The sequence below is a fragment of the Porites lutea genome, chromosome 3 (genome assembly GCF_958299795.1).
Source record: "Porites lutea chromosome 3, jaPorLute2.1, whole genome shotgun sequence".
Taxonomy (NCBI): Eukaryota; Metazoa; Cnidaria; class Anthozoa; order Scleractinia; family Poritidae; genus Porites; species Porites lutea.
The window spans coordinates 29,607,876-29,627,568 of NC_133203.1; the positions used below are offsets into that span (position 1 = coordinate 29,607,876).

General features: G+C 41.1%; 1 protein-coding gene across 1 annotated transcript; it reads right to left on the reverse strand.

Moving 5' to 3' along the window:
• Positions 1–6,400: 6,400 nt before the first annotated feature.
• Positions 6,401–11,947, reverse strand: LOC140929575 (methyltransferase-like protein 27). The gene is made up of 4 exons (XM_073379326.1): positions 11,825–11,947; positions 8,814–8,942; positions 7,993–8,371; positions 6,401–6,728 (listed from the first exon to the last, which is right to left on the reverse strand). The coding sequence occupies exons 2-4, from the start codon at positions 8,940–8,942 to the stop codon at positions 6,550–6,552; spliced, it is 687 nt and encodes a 228-aa protein (XP_073235427.1). The 5' UTR covers positions 11,825–11,947; the 3' UTR covers positions 6,401–6,549.
• Positions 11,948–19,693: the final 7,746 nt, after the last annotated feature.

Sequence of the window (19,693 nt, forward strand, 5' to 3'; positions counted from 1 at the left end):
GGGGGCAGACTGAGCATTTAACTAGAAAAATGGAGCATTAGGGTGGGGCATTTTGGTGGAGAAACAAAAGCATAATGTAATGTAATAATGTAATGTTCAGGATTTTCCATCCACACCATAAGCAAGACACAATGTTAGTGGCAGCAATATTATTAGTGCCTGATATAATAAAAATTACTTAGCCAGACATCATAGACATGAAAGCACACTAGGATGCTGTTTGTGTATAAAACAACACCATATTGGACTAGAAACAAAAAAAAGCACCTTATAAGGGCACCAACTTCTCCTCGACTAATTTTGAATTTGAAAAAAGAAGGACGTGTGAGCAGTCAACTAAAAGTCTTGAGTTAGGGCGTGTGAGGCTTGCTCGCTCTCAAACGCTGGTGCTTCATGCCTTGAAAATTAAATCGATTTTAAGAAAAACCGACAGTTTTGTAGTCTAACTTAACCTGAGAAACAGTATCCATTGCAATTAGTGTCAAATAGTAACAAGTACACCAGAAAACAAAGCAATAGCCTGGCATTTCTGAGTTCCAAAAACTCTCACTTTCAAAAAGAGGCTAAATGCAAAACCTTTTTTGTAGAAAATACGAGTTTTTTTGCATGAGGGTAAAAAATTATTTTCTTGTCAATGGTTTCACACTTAGCCTCACTTTGAAACAGAGGCTTAAGGCAACTCGGCAATGGCCTATCAGAGTTTAATACTACATATCAGTCTATGATTATCTATTTTATGGGTCAAATAAAATCACTGACTAACATGAAGCACCTAAATATAAGTATCAAGTGTCAGTTACCCAGAACATCAATTATTGAGGTTCTGGGTAACTGACCACTTACCCCTCCTCTAAGTCACAATTTTTCCTTTAGTGAGAAGTAAGTGTAAATGTTGACTTACGGAAGGGGTAGGTGGTCAGCCTCAATTGATCCAAATAATACCCCCGTGGACAAGATGGCAAGGCCACAATTATAATAATAATTGCGATCGCAGGGTTACACCCAAAAACTCAGTTCTGTTTACTAAAAGGAAAAACTTAGAGAGAAAGAAAGAGAGAAAAATACAAAAATACAAGTGTAATGCCCCTCTCTACAAACTAGGATTAGGCTGCAATGGAATTGCAGGTATGCCTTACATTCAGTGATGTGGACAAACTGAGGAAATTTAAAAAACTCCATTTTTGTGTTGAAGGAAAATGTTTGCCATTTATTGAAAGTCAAAATGCACCAGCGCTAAATTTAATTTTTTAATGGAAAAAATTATTTTATTTCTTATTTATTTAATGAAAAGTAAAAAATAATGCTAAAGAAAAGAACAATAACACAGTCTTATTACGTGAGCCAACACTGTTCAGAGACTGTTATCCAGGCATAATGAAAAAAAGAGCTATTTCTTAAAAATGTTTATATTGTGCTCATAAAACACCACCATTTAATTGATCATTACTGAGAGGTTCATTTCTTGTGTTGGGATTGCGATCACTTGTATCAGAAACTATTCTAGGTTCCTCTTTCTTTGCAGTACATTTGGTCTGATGTTCTTTACGTGACCGTGCTGTAGCAAATCTTTGTTCACAAAATTCACACCCATAAGGTGCCACAGTGAAAGAGACTCCCTCCACTAAGTTCAAACCATCAGGCAGCTGTGTTGCCTTCTGATGTGTTGATTGTGGTTTAGATGTCTTGCTGACACCATTGAATGTTTGATGCTTTCTTTTGCCTTTTTTAGCATGAGTTCCATGACACTTGTAACATGCATTACACTCTGTCTTCCGTTTTTTGTTTCGTGCCATAACTGTGTGTCAGAGCCTTGTATTCAGTCTCGGTTAAAGGCCAGTAGGATTTTACTCTTGTACTGTCAAAAAGCAAAGGTGTATGATAGCAAATATTAGAAACATTTGAGGATTAATTAAAGAGATAAACATCTCAACTGAGACTGGATATTCTTGAAATTAAAAATGATTTTAGATTAATAGTCATTGTCTTGTTACATAAAACCTCAAACATTAGGACACACTGGGTTTTAGACTGGAGTTTCTAGTCCAATCAATCATTCAATCAATCCTTTATTTGATGATCCAGCCGGTTAGTCTACATTGACAGTGAAAGAGCACTCAAGGTGGCCTTTAATCATCGCTTCCACAATAAATTGTTAGTTTCAGTGTGGGTTTCATGTTATCCACCCTCTCCAACATCTTGCCTTTGTATAGCCTGTGAGAGCATCCGGTTTTTTTGGCTCAAGTTGCTAGTTTCTCCCGCCGAGAAAAACCATCTGTGAAACCAAACCGAGAAAATATTTCCTTGATGTCAAAGCTTTTGTTATGTTGTTGGCCAATAAAATTCACTGATAGAATATGACACTCAAGTTCACGTGCGATGGAGAGAGAGATGTGGGACCAGCGATAAGTTTAGAACTGGCATGAAATGTTTGAAATGAGCGCTGGTGAAACACCGAAAAATATTTCCATGTCTGAGGTTTTTTTCCTATGCAAAGCAAAAGTTTCCAGTGACAAGAAGATAAAAGTGGCTGGAAAATGTTCTCAGGAAATTCATAAATTAATCTGCATTAAACTGAAGTCAATCTGTCTGCTTAATATGTTAAAAGTGATGCTGCCGCCATTTGCCCCTCCAAATCTTATAATAATATTGTTTGCTTTGCTACAAGAGAGCTTTGGACAAAGTTGCAGAAGGAAATCAAACAAGATTTTACAAATGATGGCCCGTTCCGTGTAAAACGACTCGCTAAAGAGCCAGGACAAATGCCAGAGGCAAAAAAGAGTCTGAGCTTTGGAGGTGCGAATGTAAACAGTGTAAATAATCGATCACAATTAAATGTCACGTTCGCTTCGAGCTTTGGTCTTTTGTAAGCCCTTCTCTGCCTTCCATTGTCACGTTTGGTGCTGTTAGCCCTCGCCCCAGTAGCTTTGCTTTCATCTCATTGTTTTCTCATTCCAATGGTTTGCTTCAAAATGCTTCTGGAACAGTAACCTCGGGCTTCACTGATCAAAGTGTTGACCACTATGCTGAAGTCGAAACAAGTTGAGTTACAGAACTAACCCTAAAAACAATAGTCCGCATTCAGTCCGCAGCCCGCATTTTACACTGCCCCTATTTGAACTCAACGCCTTATTCCAAATCAGATGAAACCGGCTTTATGTTCGTGTGATTCTGTTCAATTGGCAAGATTTTTGAGTGAGTTCGATTATGTTCGATTACCGAACCCAATCGAAGTCAATAGAACGATTGAGTTCGATTGACTACGCCGCGATTTTCGGTGTATTTTAGAGTCTATTAGGACGACTGATAAGATAAAAAAACGTAAAAGGTAAAATTCACAGGGTAGCAACCTTCAAAATCAGTAAAAAGCCCATGAAATGGCAGGGTTTTCCTCTACCAAAAAAACAATGAAATACGGTGCCAAGTGCAACTTTCTGGTCAAACCAAAATAAATGGTTTTAAATGGGAAAATTAGAGTTTTGTTAGTTTCAAGTAACTTTGTTAGTTTGAATCGGTTTTTAGAATTCCCGTACACTTACCTTTACTCAGAGGGAACCCTCACACGCGACTAAAATTGCAGCTTCTATAAAGCCTATCTTGAGTTACAGCTACTGCCGCCATTATTTGCCTCGTTTTGAAACGTCATCACGACACGACATCGCGTGCGACCTTCTTGCGTGACAGTCTTCTGTTTTCTTCTTTCTACTTTTTGAGAGAGGAAAAGTTCGAAAAGTGATGATGTCTCAAACACTAAATCGCGAAATAATGGTTAGGGTTGGCATATAAGATGAAAAATGTGTGAGTTTGTTGATCCGATCGAATTAATATGTGGAGATAAAAACACTGTTATATGCTTGGATGACTCCTAGCCTGTGTACAGACGCCCCCCCTCCCTCAGGAAAAATCGGGAGAGGAGACGTCTGTGAATCGCCGTCGTTAATCGTGTTCCGGTATACATTTGCATAAATTATTTTTTTGTTCTTTCGCTGACAGTTGAAAAGGCACATGTAGGTCGAAAAATGGCTCTGGCGTCTGTGCACAGGCTATCCGAACATCTTCACGCAATGTCTACCCAAAAAACCAAATATAAGATCTCTGACTACAGTCAAGCCAGGTTAAGCGTTCCTCCCTAAGATACATTTATTATTCGAAAGTTGAACCGTTGGTAGTTGTAGATTTCAGATTCATCTCTGTGTGCATTCTTGCATGCGTAATGAGCCGTGAATTCACACGCGATTCAGTTACGAAATTTCTACCAGCTCAGTTTCCCTGAATTTGATGTAAATGTCTTCTAAGACATTTAATCCATTCAAAGATTTTCAATCTGACCAAATGCAGAGAAGATCTCTTAAAATATTCACTGCTCATTCGGCATACAGGAATGCCGATTTAAATTTGACACCAGTTACGGGAACGACGAACGGATTCATTTTTTCAAATGATCAATTCAGTAATAGAATCTTTTCTTGGTAAGCTTGACCTGCCTTGGCTGTTAAGGTTGGATTTTGTATGCCTTCTCTTTTATTTACAATACCGACCGGTACAGACAGACGCACCCGCAACCGGTGCAGCAAACATCGGTGGTCTCACGCCTTTTCGAGAGAGCCGAAATACAAATACCGGTAAACAAACATGAATGTCCACAACGGCTGAGCTTTTCCCCGGGGAATCTATTCCGAGGTTTATTCACCAATCACAACACCGGAAATTATTTGCGTCATGGCATTAACATTACAACCAATCAGAGGCTGTCCCCAACATTCCGGGGAAACGGGAACACGATTATCATCGGCGATTCAGAGACGTCTCCTCTCCCGATTTTTCCTGAGGGAGGGGGGATGTCTGTACACAGGCTAGATGACTCCATCCTTGGATCGTGAACTGAGTGTACGCTCGCGAGCGCGTCGATTTGGCTATTTTGAAAAGGGAAGAAATTAGGGTAGAAGCCGGTATTTACGTAAACCAGTTGGTCTGCTGATGAGCTCTAAGGCATCTTTGGTGGTGGACTATTCAGTATTTGTCTACGAATTATTCCTTTTCTATTTCAAATCTAATTTTTTTTCAATTTTCCATAATTTCAAACCCCCCAGGCCAATGTTAATTCCTTAAAAATACTCAAAAATCGTCAAAAAATTCGTGCACGCATTTATTTAACCAATAAACGACCTTTGATTGAATGAAATTGAAGGAAAAGGGCAGAAATAAATTAAAACCTAGGCTTTGGCCTAGAATCCTCATCAATTTTTCTTGCTCGTTTTCACTCACGTGGTCAGCAGCTATGCAAATTTCTTGGAAGAAAGGAGAGTTTTTACATGGGAAAAGAATTTAATCCGCACAGGATTTTTTCTGTACTCCAAAATGGCCCCCGTATCATTGTTTTGTTCACCAATATGGCCACCGAAACGTCATGTAAATGCCAACGCGTGATAACGCCGGTAAAAACGTCATATTTTTTGACGATCATTCGGGTCATCATCTTCGATGTAAAAACCTGTGAAGTTTTTCTTTGTTTTCTAGCAATTATTTTCCTTGGCTCTATTGTGTTGACTTCTTAGGGGCTTCTTTTATATCAATTGTTTTATGTCACTCGTCATCCTCGGAGACCCAGGGGCATTTAGTGGGGGCAAGGAAAAGTCTAAACGGGCGGAATCGTTCTTACTTTTCTTCGCGTCATATTTTTCGGCCCGTTTAGACTTTGCTTCCCCCCCCACCCCCATCTGCCCTGGGTTCCCGAGGATGGTCACTCGTGAGCCAGTCCACAGGTTGTTACACCGAGTATGAGCCGATAGTTCCATCTCGTTGACGTTCAGTCTTTTAAAAGTTGGCCAATTAAGTTGGAGCTGAAGAGAAAAGATCCTTGTACATGTTGTAAGTTCAGAGAGAGACAGTAAAATCGTGTCGCAGTTGTACATTAAGGGCAAATCATTTGACAGTAAAGCATGAGCAAAGTCGTTGTACGTTTTTGGCATAATCTGACATAATAATGACCTTAAGGGTGGCATGAAATATATACCTGATTCAATAATATAAACGTGAATGCTTAGGGCATTGGGTAGCCCTGGAAAGATATTGCTTGAAGGTCACTCAAGAAAATAATTACATTGAGTTCCGTAAATCCTAAACGCCCAATTTGCAACTACCAATGACCGACTGCTAAAGTAACCTTTATTGAATAGACCTTTCTCGCATTCCTGTAAACAAAGGCACCACCAACTCGAGGCAACCTCGTCCCCAGGGCTTTTCGCTCAAAAGGGAAAAGCCCTAGGGACGAGGTTGCAACTCGAGGGTCGGGTGGACAAAATACAGTGATTTGTATGAAATTGTCCACCCGAGCCTCGTCCTCGTTCCTTTATGTTTGCTCACTGAAGCGTAACGCAGAAAAGGTCTTTCGGGTATATATAGGCATGTGCATTGTGCTTATGACTTATGGTGAGTTTCGTAGGAACTAGACAGTAAGAAAAGCAAACCAGACGAAAGATTTTTTGAAATGGAGGGAAATAAGCTTAATCCTAATTCAGATTTCTGGAAACGTAGCTCCGGTAAGTTTGCTATTCAGTGCTTTAAAACTTTGTACACAAAAGCAGTGCATTCTGTGGGCAGATCATCTCGTTCATAGTAAGGAACCTTTTTTCCTTTGACTAGTTTCCAGTGCCCCGCTGCCTCTAGCTCCATCATCTTGCCGTAATATTCTTTCAGCTCATCGTTACGAACTGCACAACAAACAAGACCCCCTGCGGGACATTTAAAATACAAGAGTAAAGATTCAAAGGATGATTACACAATGAAGCTAAATTGATAATAAATTGATAATAATCGACGCTATGAAAAACAAATTCTAGCAAATCAAGTAAAATACTTCTACTGTTTAAAGCAGAAAGAAACAGGAGCCCATAAGCATAAAGAGAGCATTGACCAGCTCAGTTGGTGGCTTGGACGCCAACCGTCCTGTCTCCATTAGGAGACGTAGAAATAATGTCCTCAATTTTTTAGCACTTTTAAGCTTAAGACATTGGCACTGTCAAAAGAGTGCGTTTCTTTTACAGGAACGTGCCAGTAGTTTAAAACTAGAGGTAATCATTGATTACGGATCCGCGTTCGTCACTTACGTTACGGAAACGAAATCGAGTCGAAAGGAGTTCAGTTTCCCGGTCGAGATGCCCCTGATAAGATTAATAGGGTCGGCTAATTTGTAGTAGCCCGTGATAGCTCAAAAATTTCTGCCTTTGTGCTACAGGAACAACAGATTGGGATGCGTCCTGACAAACGCGAAAACAAAAGCAAAAACAAAAAACAAACAAACCAAAGCACCCCCTCCCCCCCGATACACAAGCACTTGGTAAAGGTCAGGTCAATTTTATCGGAAGCTGTATCCATTTCAGTTTAGCATTGTTCACCGAAATCAGATGACAAAAATTTTTGTAGTATTCCTCATAATCATAGTAAGCAAATGAGGCCAGCACATGGAAAAGTAGGTGTGTGAAGGATTCTTTAGACCCATATTTTGACTAACAGAACCGGTTTTAAACTACAAAATTCATTGCGGCATTTAGTGGTCATCACCACCTACAACTTTTAAATTGTCACGGAGTGTTATGGAGCGGTTAAACGCTTGAACGCTTCTTTCTGACACAACGAGTTGGAATACCTTAGTTTTCCTGTAGTACAAAAATTGCCGAGTCAAAGCCCTGAAAGAGAGAAGCTATTAACTTCCGATCACTATTTTTTATGTCCGGGACTTCACCGTCCGAGTTGCTTATTAATAAGCAAAGACGTTTTTATCGTTTTTGCGCGACGCAAATCAACCGGAAGTCGATAATTTGCATTCTTGGACAGTGGTTTTGCCTTAATCTTTGGGCAAATCATCTTTTATAACAGTAAAGACACTTAGCAATACAAATGTAGTGGCATCAAGGAATATTAAAAGGGAAAAAGCGTCACTTCCGTTTGATGTGCGCGGCTCAAAGACGCCTTAATCACTTGTATAAAAAAACCCACCTGCTTTCACCATCCTTATCAACTCCATAATAGCCACGGGAGGGACATGCGCAATAGCGAACACTCCAACACAGATCAAAACGTCATATTCTCCCGTTTCTATCTCAAGAATCCGCTGGTCACCTAATGCGGCGCAAATGAATTTCCTGTATACGTTCTTCTTCTTTGCTTCTTCTAACATTCCTGGTGAAATGTCAAGAGCGTCAATCGTAGTAAAGCCAAATTTATGAAGTTCAACGCCAACCAGACCTGTTCCAGCTCCTGCGTCCATCACCTTAATATTTTCTTTTGTTAAGTCCTTTAGTTCTTCTTGGACCGCATCATCAAGCGTTTTCACAATTGGACTGAAACCCTTAAAGCGAGCTACTTCAAGAATATCCTGCAAAACACGATCGACATCAACAGTTCTAAGTATGAGATTGCTCAAACTCCAACCCCTTACCCAATTTAAGTATAACAGTTAGAAAAACAGAAAAGGTACCTGTCTTGTATGAATTCCATAGACAATGGTACCCCTTTGGCATACCTAGTTTTGCATCCCTTTTAACAGCTGTAAATGTAATGTCCTTTAAATATGAATATATCACAAAACCAGAACTTTTTAACAGCCAAAAAATGCATCTGTTAGCCTTTTGGGCCTCTTTACAGACCAAAATGCCAAATTTCCCTACCCTTTCAAATAATTCTGACTAGTACAAGCCCTATCCTTTATACCTGGAGCCGCAAAAAGGCATTATATGAAGTACCTCCCGGGAACACAACCACAAAGATTTTCAAACTTTTCTGAATAAACTGTTGCTTAAACAAACAGAAGTATATACCTCATCATACTTTGTTGCCCAATCATCATAGAGTTTTCTAACTTCATCTACCGTTGTTTCATCTGTTAGGTGCTCTAGTCTGTTGGAAAATACTGCATTGTAACCTGCCTTAAACGAGGTTGCTGCCATCTAAAAAGAAAAAATAATAACAAATAAAGTGGAACCTCGCCTTACAGCCACCTCGGTAATATGGTCACCTCGTTATTACGAGCTTACATTTTCTTGTAAAGAACCCTCATTAACGCAGTCACCATTAGTAGGGCCAAATTTTTTGGTCCATTGCATTGGTGACCAGGGGGTTCCACTGAAGCAAAAAAATATATATATATATAGACTTCTCAGCAGGACTGAAATCTTCGAGGATGGACAGCACCTTATCTTCCCTCCTCTCCTTCTGGTGACATTAGAAAGTTAAAAGGCGACGGCAATGAGAAAGTAAAAAATGCAAAAGAGGCTGACCCATTTGCTCCTGGAAAGTTTGCCAAAAAATGCCATTTTGAGACCAGTTGAGCCTCGAACCCAAACCACCCAAAACATTGTTTTTAGGTTAGGCACTTGGTTGCCCTCTTTTCCAGATGCTAAATAAAGGCTCACCTGAAGTTCAGACATGTGCAAAAAGCAAAATGTACGCATAAACACACCACATTATTAAACCATTGGGATGAGATTATTTAAGACAATAACTATGGCCTCCTATGCAGCTGTTTTTAGAGTCGTCACACAATGCTCCTCCCCACAGCAGCATTGCATGACAACCCAAAGAAAAACTGCAAAGAAGACTAGAGGTGCTTTCCATCATGCCAAATTTTCCAGAAATTTTGGTCCAAACTTAAATGGAACGGTTTGGCCCAGGTGGAAATTTTCTGGTCAAAGTGGTCCACCTCCTTTGACTGGCCAAAAAATAGAGCAAAACCACATCACTGCAAACCACAACGCTCGCCTCAGTCTTGTGCATGTGAAAGAGAGTTGCTCACTTTAGGAAGTTCCATTCTTAATCTCTCCCCTAAACCTTATGTGAAGGGAGCACACTCCTATGTGACCACCTGGCCTTTTGTTGGAAAATCTTTTGACAAATCTTTTCTGCCTGCCTTGATATTTTTGGTAGCCTGGGATCAGGCTCTGAAGACCTTTCCCAGTCTCGAGTCCACCACTTAGTTCACTCTGCTTGATGATTTATTTTATTTTGTTTTTCCCATTTCTTGCCTTTTTCCCCTACTACAGAGCCTGGTCCCAGCCTAGACTCTTGAAAACAGAGTCCTACCAGTCATCTGCCCAGGACCCTCATCCATTAAGAAAAGATGGGTGGTGGGGTGGGGGTGTCGGATCTCTTTATCCACGTAGTTTTTGCGGCATGACTACACCGATTTTGAAAACTTTTCTGAAATGTCAAGGTCTTGCAAGCAATGTTTTGGTGTATTTGTTTGTTGCTTTTGGAAAAAAAAATCTGAGTTTCAAATGTTAACTCTGCAGGGCTCGGTGGCACCTGGAGCCTAACAATTGCTCTTGGGTGACTAGAAAATGTTAGTTTTTTCATACAAATCATATGCTGGGCACCCTAGGCCCAATACCTCAAAAAATGGTTAAGTTTAACTCAGGATTAAGCCAAATTTTAAGCAAGGGTTTCTTGTCTAAGAACATGTAGCTTACAAAATACTGTTGTGCCTTAACTTCAAAAAGGAAATTATAACTTAAAATGTTACTCTAGGCGGCTTAACTGCAGAATACCCTGCGACTTTAAAGCAACCCCCAAAAATAGGTGGATACGTGGATACTCAGTCACTTCGTATCTGCGTATCCACTTTGTCACTACGTATCTGTGTATCCATTTAAAAAAATATCTTTTAAATGATAGTCACTGCGTATCTGCGGATCCACTTCGATACACACTTAAGACAGCATAAAAAGCATATAGCATGACTATTTGTTGTTCTTAAATAGAAAAGCCCATAAAAGGGATAACTGCATATCCACGTATCCAGCTCTTTCAGGGATACAGCTTTGAAGTGGCAGGGTATTCTGCAGTTACCTCTAGGCAATGCATAGGAAGATATATAAATACAAAAAGTGGACCAAATTTTAATCCTGGATTAGTGCTAATTGGACTTTCAGGAACCAGGCCCTGGATTTTACAGGTTCATAGCACAGGGCTCCCTTCAATTTTCCTTGGTCTGTATATAAGCTAGCCCGCGCTTTTCGCTACTAGTGGGCTATAACCAGACCATCTGATATTACGCGATGGTGTGATTTTGCACAATTGACCTCAAATCGCATCCGGTTGCACAATTTGAGGAAAATCGCATAAATCGTAAAAAAATGCTAAATTCAAGTAAAGTAAACAAATTATGAATTCTAACTTTAATTAAACATTTTCCCAATCTTAATGTTATTTAAGGTGATTTACCAATAAAGAAAGCCTTGCAAGACATCTGAAACTTTGATTTCAGAGACAAGCAGCTTGGTCAGCGGTGCAAGGGCGTCATGTCATATTAAGCAAGTGTCCTTTTTCTTTCAGGGTCAAATTTAACTATTTTGGTTTAAAATAGATGTTTTACAAATTCCCCGTTAAACAACATTAAAGTGGTTTTTCTCCTTTGGAACCTGGTAAAACAATGTAAATTAGCCCTGAAAAAATTGCATAGTTTATCGCATAATAGTCCTATCTTATCGCACAATCTACCCCGAAAATATTGCACAATTTCTGATTTTTTATCGCACCCTATCAGATGGCCTGTATAACATATAGCCTAGTAGTAGCTCAACCAATCAAAACGCAGCATTGATAATAGACCACTAGTTGGATTTTACTAATTAACAATATTATTCCTCGAGCCTGAATGGGCTCTTGTCTCAGAGCCCATTCGGGCTCGAGGAATAATATTGCTCCTCATCCGTGATAGCGATGGTCAGCGTTGTCCCTGTTCCGGTCGATAAAATCCATACATTATTCAGCAGTCATCCCAAACTATTCTTTCAGACAAATGGTAAGCATTTACCAGCTCTGAAAGACTTACCTTGCGATGAGACTCCAACTGGCGTACAACGATCGAACTTCCAGACGCGTGCGCCGAGAATGCTGGGATTTGTTTTTAAAATTACAAATCAATTGGAACGGACTTCAAGTTCAATTGCTGAGGATTTGCTTTCAAATTCCCCATTAGGCAACATGTCTTGCTGATACCATTCATACTTGGCTCTGAGGTTAGGAGGAATAAAACAAAATCAAATTTATTATATATTCATTGCTAAACCTCAAGATGATTTGTTTTGTTTTATTCCTTGAGCCTTGGTACCGAGTCGGAAATTCAATTTATCGAAATTGGTCTACTGATTAAATTTCTTTTACCCTCTTGAGGATTGAAAACAATAATCATGTTAAATTTTGTGAGGAAAACAAAGAGCATTATTGGGAATGCAAAAGTCATGCGATCAAGTGTGAATCTATGCGCATAACTCATACACGCAATAAGTCTATTACGCAATATATGTTAGATAAGCCTTTGAAAGACGTGAAGAATGTAATAACACAGCGAACCACACGTTCAAGCGGTTACTGAACAGACATTTTAATCTCTATCAAGTGCCCCGAAGGTACAAACGAAACTGAATATATAATGAGTCTAGCAGCACGTAAGTAAGCACATAGTCCTGTAGACGCTTGGGCGGCTGACGGACGCGCGTGGACCTTCTCGGTGCCTGATTGGGCGACTTAGGTGCGTCCGGCACTGAAGACAACGGATCTCGCGGCTGGTCGAATGTTTCCACGCGTGTATCTGGAGGTGCCTGTTCGCGTGTATCTTCGCGTGTCTCTGTGGATGGCTGCTCGCGCGCCTCTATGACGTCGTCATCTTCAGCTTTGATAGGCGCTTCATTGGACTTGTGTAGCTCAACACGATTTCGTCCAAGGAGTCCTTGAGGCAACTCAACCTCTTAAGATCTTTTGTCAATGCGACTCTTTACGACACCCTTTTCCCACTCTTTTCTTCCCGCGCGCCAGGGCTGAACTCGCACGGTATCTCCGGGCTCTAAGGGCTGGAGGTCTCGTGCGCCTCTTTTGTAGTACTTGGCTTGTTGCTGTTGGCGGCGATGAAGCTTGGTATGTGTCACGTCCTCGTCTGAAACAGATGGCTTTAATAATGCAGCAGTCATCGGGAGGAGACTTCTTGTCCTTCTGCTAAATAGCCGCTGTGCTTGGCTGATTTGCATACTCGCAGGCGGTGTGGTCCAGTAAAGCAAGAAACGCGTCTGAACCAGTCTTGCTGCTCTTTAACAGAATTTTCTTCGCTTGCTTAACGGCGCTCTCAGCCTTTCCATTCGACTGACTATGATACGGACTGCTGGTTCTGTGCTCAAAATCCCACTCTTTAGAGAATTTCAGGAAATCGCGCGAGACGAACTGTGGCCCGTTATCAGTAACGAGTTGCTCGGGAATGCCATGTCTCGCGAAATGACCTTTAAGCTTCTAGATGACGTAGACAGAGGATGTACTTCTCAGATGGTCGAGCTCGAAGAAATCGCTAAAATAGTCCACAGTCACAAGGTAGCTTTTTCCATTTAGCTCAAATAGGTCTGCTGCAACAAACTGCCACGGCCGACTAGGTGCTTCGTGGCTGGTGAGTGTTTCCTTCCTTTGATCCTGTTCGTACTCTCTGCAGGCTTCACATGTTGACACATAGTTCTTGATATCTCCTGTCATCCCAGGCCAATAAAGACACTCACGCGCTCGGTTAAGGCAACCATTAACTCCAAGGTGCGAATTGTGAGTACTTTTTAGGAGACCACTCCTAGCAGCCTTGGGTACCACTACCCTTTCTCCATTAAAAATCAGACCATCCTGAACGGACAGCTCATCGCTCATATCGAAGTAAGGAGAGGCTAGAAGCGGCAGGGTACTCTTATTTTCAGGCCAGCTATGCTGAATCACTGCCTTTAGAACTTGAAGCGATTCATCCTGCTCTGTCTCCCACTGAATTTGCAGTAGCCTGGCTTCAGATATTGGCAAGTAATTCATCATGTTGATTGTCTCAAACTCTGACTCAATCTGCGCACCCGAGGGAAGATAAGCTCTAGAGAGAGTGTCCGCTAAGAACATTCTGCTTCCCTTCTCGTACTGTACCACCAAATCGTACTTTTGCAAACGGATCAACATTCCTAGGCCTTGCAACCTCTTAGGAGCGCGATGAAGTGGTTTCATGAAAATTGACTCAAGTGGCTTATGATCAGTATGGACAACAGTTCTTCTACCGAAGGTAAAGTCATTAAACTTCTCTACTGAAAACACGATTGCCAACATCTCCTTTTCAATCTGCGCATAGCGAGATTCCGTCTCTGTTAAGGCTCTACTAGCGTACGCGATTGGGTGACCATTCTGCATTAAAGCTGCACCTAAACCACTCTGGCTGCTATCACACTGGATCTCAAGCACTTCAGTGGGCTTGTAGTAGGCTAGAACGGATGCTGATGCAATCAATGTCTTGACATCATTCCAAGCCTTCTCTTGCAAATCATCCCAACACCATGCTGCATCTTTAGAGGTAAGATCTCGTAGAGGCTTCATCACATCAGGTAAGTGAGGTAGGAAACGGCTAAGATAATTGACCATTCCATTCAGGCGTAAAATATCACCTCGGTCCTTTGGGCGTGGCATCTCGACGATTGCTCTCACTTTCTCTGGATCTGGCTTTAGACCCTCTGCGGTTAGCAGGTGCCCATGAAATGGAACCTCTTTACACTTGTACTCTAACTTCTCGGCATTGAGCTTGATACCTTTCTGCTGACATCTGCGCATGAATCCATCTAGATTGCTGTCATGATCAGCCTCGCATGTGCCATGGATGAGAATATCATCTGCGATACACTTTACACCCGGGAGGCCTTGTAACTCTTGATGGAGACGTTTCCGAAAAATTTCCCTCGAAACACTGAGACCAAACGGCAAACGGAGCCAACGATATCGCCCATATGGCGTAGCAAATGTCGTGAGCATACTAGACTCGCGATCTAACTCCAGATGCCAAAAAGCAGAGGCTAAATCAGCCTTTGTAAACACACGTGCATCTGTCAAGTCGGGCAACAAATCATCAATGACGGGAATTTGATAACGTTCCCTCTTCAAGACAGTATTAAGTGGTCGCGGGTCAATACAAACACGCAGTTCGCCAGACTTCTTTACAGCTACAACAACCTGACTAACCCACTCGGTCGGTTCGTCAACAGGAGTGATTACTTTAAGACGTTCCAACCTTTGGAGCTCTTCTTTGAACTTCTCCCGAACAGACACAGGGACTTTTCTTGCTGGAAGGATAGCAGGCTTGCAATCTGGGTCAACTTGTAGGCGAACTTTTCCTGGAAGTGTTCCGAGACCTTTGTTAAAGACATCCGCGTAATTAGCTGTGAGATCATCATTTGCATTCTCCACGACATTAATGAAGTTTTCCTTGTGTACAGTTAACAGCTTCATTTTCTGCGTTGCATTTAAGCCAAGCAGAGGGGTCAAATCCTCTTACACGACAAGAAACCGGACCTTGTACTTCTCATCAGTTTTCGGATTCACAACAGGCAACGCACAGGAACCGACAGGCGTCACTTTAGTTCCATTCCACATGACAAGCGTTTGCGAACATGAGTCGAGTTCCTCGCCCTCAGCATACTTCAGAGGTAAAATATTTGCACTTGCACCACAATCAACCTGAAATTGCACCGGTTGCTGCCTAACCAGCATTCTCGCATACACAGCTCTCGCTCTCAAAGCCTGTACTGTTACAACGCTGATCTTCTCTAACTCCTCTTCGCTCTCAATATTATGGACAGGAACTTTCTTACACTTAGTAATTGTCAGTAACTACAAAGTCATATACTATCAAGCGATTGACCTGGCACTAGAATATAGACGGGTATGTGGTATCCGTTTCTCGTCAGTACCAGCTGTCGCTACTGATTAGAAAAAGTCTCCCTTTCTAGCGAGTCCAGAGTCTGTAGCGAGTCTATCTTTTTGTCGAGGGTCGAGGGTCGAGGGTCGAGGGTCGAGGGTAACATTTTTTCTCCAATTTTTTTTTTTTTTGGAAAAGGTAAAACAAATAAGAAGAAATTAAAAAACAAATGGCGCGTGAACATCTTTTAGTTGTTGGGTGGGGGTGGAGAGAAAAGCTCCGGGACATCCCAATTTGTTTTCGAAGAATTACATTTATAACACCCCGGAAACCCATACCACGAACAGAACACGTTACTTGAAAACACTGATTTTTTTAAAAATGTTGTAAACAAAATTTAAAATGTCGTAAAACAAGAATGAGTGCGTTGAATTATGAATTTCTGGTCCAACCAACAAGAATGGAAGGACAAAACTCTTATTGCGTTGTAAAATGTGTCATAAAATGTGTCATAAACGAACAATGCAATCGTAGGAGTCTATCTTTTTGCAGAGCTATTAAAATGCGCGAAAGCGCATGGAAATCGCCACCCACTAACGCAGAGGTTTAAAATAGAATAATGCCTGGTAGCGACTTTCGGTGAGGTGAACATCGGCATTTGCCGACGCTTTCCCATTAAAATGCCATATATCTTCAGTATCTTTCTAGGCCACAATCGGTCATATTTATTTGTGAACGTGGACGTGGTGGCCGTGAATAGGAAAAAAACAGACATACGGTCCATGTATCCCATTGATCCAATTAATTGTTTTACATTTGAGACATTTCTACTAAAGATCTGTTGTTTTGCCAAGTTGGAGATGACCACGGTTACCTCCTAAATGCCTTGAAAACACTTTTTCGCTTATCCAGAGTACTTTCAAATCTCTAGAAATGCATTCTAAGCGGCGCTATAAAAGTTGTATCTGTTCGGTCGTCCTAGGGTAACTTGAATCTTTTCGAAATCACCTCAGTATTATTTTACCGAAAATTTTAGATGCAATTTTAGGTTTTACGAAAGTGAGAATTTTTCTGATTCCTCTCTCCATCGCATTTTCTAATCCGAAAATTTTAGATTTCCTTTTTCAACGAAAAATAGGCTAAGTTGGGGGCTGAAATGTGAAAAACTAAACTTTAGAAAATCGTAGGGAATTAATTAGATAAGCTACGAAAACTGTACATGAATTAGCCTGTTCCAGGCTCCGAGATGGTGGTGGAAAGTCGTTCAGTAATAAGAAATGCGAAAAACGCGCGGGGGCTGGGGAGAGACAGGGCGGCGGAGCCTGTACGCATTTTTTTAACGGCCTGTTCCGGTATATCAGCTCCTGATATACCCTCTGATTGGTCAATTGTGACAGTTAACATCATCACCTAGTAGCGTGGTCATCAGTTTGTCATCACCAAGATGGCTAACGCGAATCGCGCGTGTGATCTTCATGAGTCCGCTTTGTCTTGTGCTTTAGACGAGTGTCTGCGACTTGGCTCGCTGTAAAGATGTTTTCGGTATTATGCCCACCGAATTCGGCAAAAGTTTAATCTTTCAGCTATTCCCACGCTTGGCTAAAGCTGCTCTATCCCTAGAAAACTCTACGATAAAAGTCGTTTCGCCGCTGATATCTATAATGCGAGACCAAGTGGAACAACTGAAAAAGCTTGGATTTTCGGCCGCAGCTAGAAGAAAGAAAGCGAGAGAAGGAAAGTGCGAAATTGTTTTCGGTAATCCGGAGTCCTGGTTGATCACAAAGTGGCAATAACAAAACAGTCCAATGACTGTTAAGCTTATTCCGCTATTACCAAGGGAGAAACTACGCGCTCCAGTCAAAAGACTCACACTGTTTTCCACTATCAAGCTAGAGTTTACTAAATCACAATGCAATTCTCCTTAGTTGATGTAGCTTAAGTTTAAGCTGCACTTCATTCTTATAATTCTGGATCTGTAAGTCACTATCCGTGATAATTTAACATTCTGCAAAGAAAACTAACCAGCTGGGCCCAGCGTGATACAACATTGCAGAAAAATATTACATTAATTCACGGACTAAAGAAAATCACTTAGTTAGTCGGATCCAGAGGCACTTTGGAGAAAATTGAAACCCTTATTCTGCCGCAATAAAAAGCTTAACGTTCAAAAGAGGTCAAAGAAAATGCTCTCTCATCAGAGGGCAAATCCTGCCTACCAGAAACAAACGCCACAGTAAATCGATATGTGTGCCATGACCTCTCAGTGTGAAACAAGCGGTTAAAGTCACATTTGCTCAGTGACAATGTAGAACCTTCCAGAGCATAACCTACCCAACAGAGGAAAAAACTTACCGCCCCCTTTTATTGCTATAAGCTAGAGCCAAAAAAACGGATGCTTTTACAGGATAACGAATTCGAAGACATAAATTTCCACACATCGCACAAGGAGTTCGCGTCGCGTGCAATGCTCACGCGAGAAACTTGAGAATGATTGTGATTAACTGAAGTGTTAACAGTTTTGACAGCCGAATCCAGAAGTGACAAAAATGGGCGGAAGGGGGTCGTTAAAGAAATGCTAACAGGCTCTCTCTCCCATTTTTCCCGTCGCCACCGCCCCCTTTCCCGAGTCGTGCGCGTCTTATTTTCGCTTTATTCGTTTTAATACGTTCCCACTATACTATCTGAGAGCCTGCCACAGGCTATACATGAATGGAACGGCCATCTAGAAATTTTTAGCCTTCCTCAAGTAACAGAAAATTGTAGGCAATTTTGGCTTCTCCGAACAGATAGTTTACAAACGTGCCCTTGCCCTTGCCTAAGCTCTATGACATTTTTTTTAGGCACAACCTGTCTACCTTCACAGGAAGGGAGAAGGTTCTTTACTTTTAAGCGAATTCGAATGTCCACGTGCTATTTTAATTAAACAACAACAACAACATCACATTTTCTTCATGGATGTCCCGGAGCTTTTCTCTATTCCACCCCTCCAACCAACAACTAGAAGATGTTCACGCGCCATTTGCTTTTTAAATTCTTCTTATTTGTTTTAATGACATTGATTGCATCGATTATTACCTTTTCCAAAAAAAAAATTTGGGAAAAAAAATGTTACCCTGGACCCTCGATATGGCACCCTCGCCCTCGACATGGAACCCTCGACCCTCGACCCTCGACAAAAAGATAGACTCCTTTCTAGCTCGACTGGTTGGCAGGACGCAGTTCGATTGTACAGCCCAGTTTTCATTATGAAACTGAACAGAAAGCTTAAAGCTATTTTTAAATTAACTGCACGCCCTTACCTTAACTCCTTTGCTGGACCAATTTTCCACTCAATGATTCAATTTGAAGCTCCACCAGGTCTGAGCTGAATGGGAATACATGTAATTTTAGTGAATAAGAAACACTAAACTAAAACATGATAAATATTTCACTTAAAAACTCAAAAATTGCTATTAATAAAGGTTATAAACCACGGCTAGAAAAGTGGCGAGCTCAGTGCGAATTAACAAAGAAGGCATAATTTGCCCGCATTTTCTAACATTTACCGGGCGGAAAACTCTTCGTTATCCGTTACTTAGTTCACTCCGATTAATTCGAGTATTCGTTCAGACCGCTCACAACACATACAAATACAAAACTGGTGTGCGATGTATCAGCTACACTAGAGTATTTCAATAAGAGAACCTTATCAACTGTGCTAATGCAAGACAACTATACTTATTTTGTCGGTCACTAGCAAAAAGTGAGTTAGTAAGCAAGTATTAGTAAGCACTTACCGTTACAAAACAACACTAGGCTGTAATCCCCAGAAAATGCGTACCACGATTCCGAACGAGGAAGAAATAGCGTTAAAGCATTCCAGTTTGGACAGCCAGCTCAAAACTTCCGCCGCTCTCTCTCTTTCTCTCTGGACATACCGGTCTATGCGCAAAGTGAATGAAACAGTTGATTTTACACTGATTGACAGCCAGTTGTCAGATATTGAATAGAGGGGCGTAGAAGAGTTTTCATTTT

Bases quoted from the DNA above. Each gene is read 5' to 3' on its own strand.
- LOC140929575 (XM_073379326.1), bottom strand. From the start codon at position 8,942: ATGGCAGCAACCTCGTTTAAGGCAGGTTACAATGCAGTATTTTCCAAC. The intron at 8,372-8,813 runs GTATATACTTCT...CGTGTTTTGCAG, and splicing joins GGGCAACAAAGTATGATGAG to GATATTCTTGAAGTAGCTCG. The intron at 6,729-7,992 runs GTGGGTTTTTTT...AATGTCCCGCAG, and splicing joins GATAAGGATGGTGAAAGCAG to GGGGTCTTGTTTGTTGTGCA.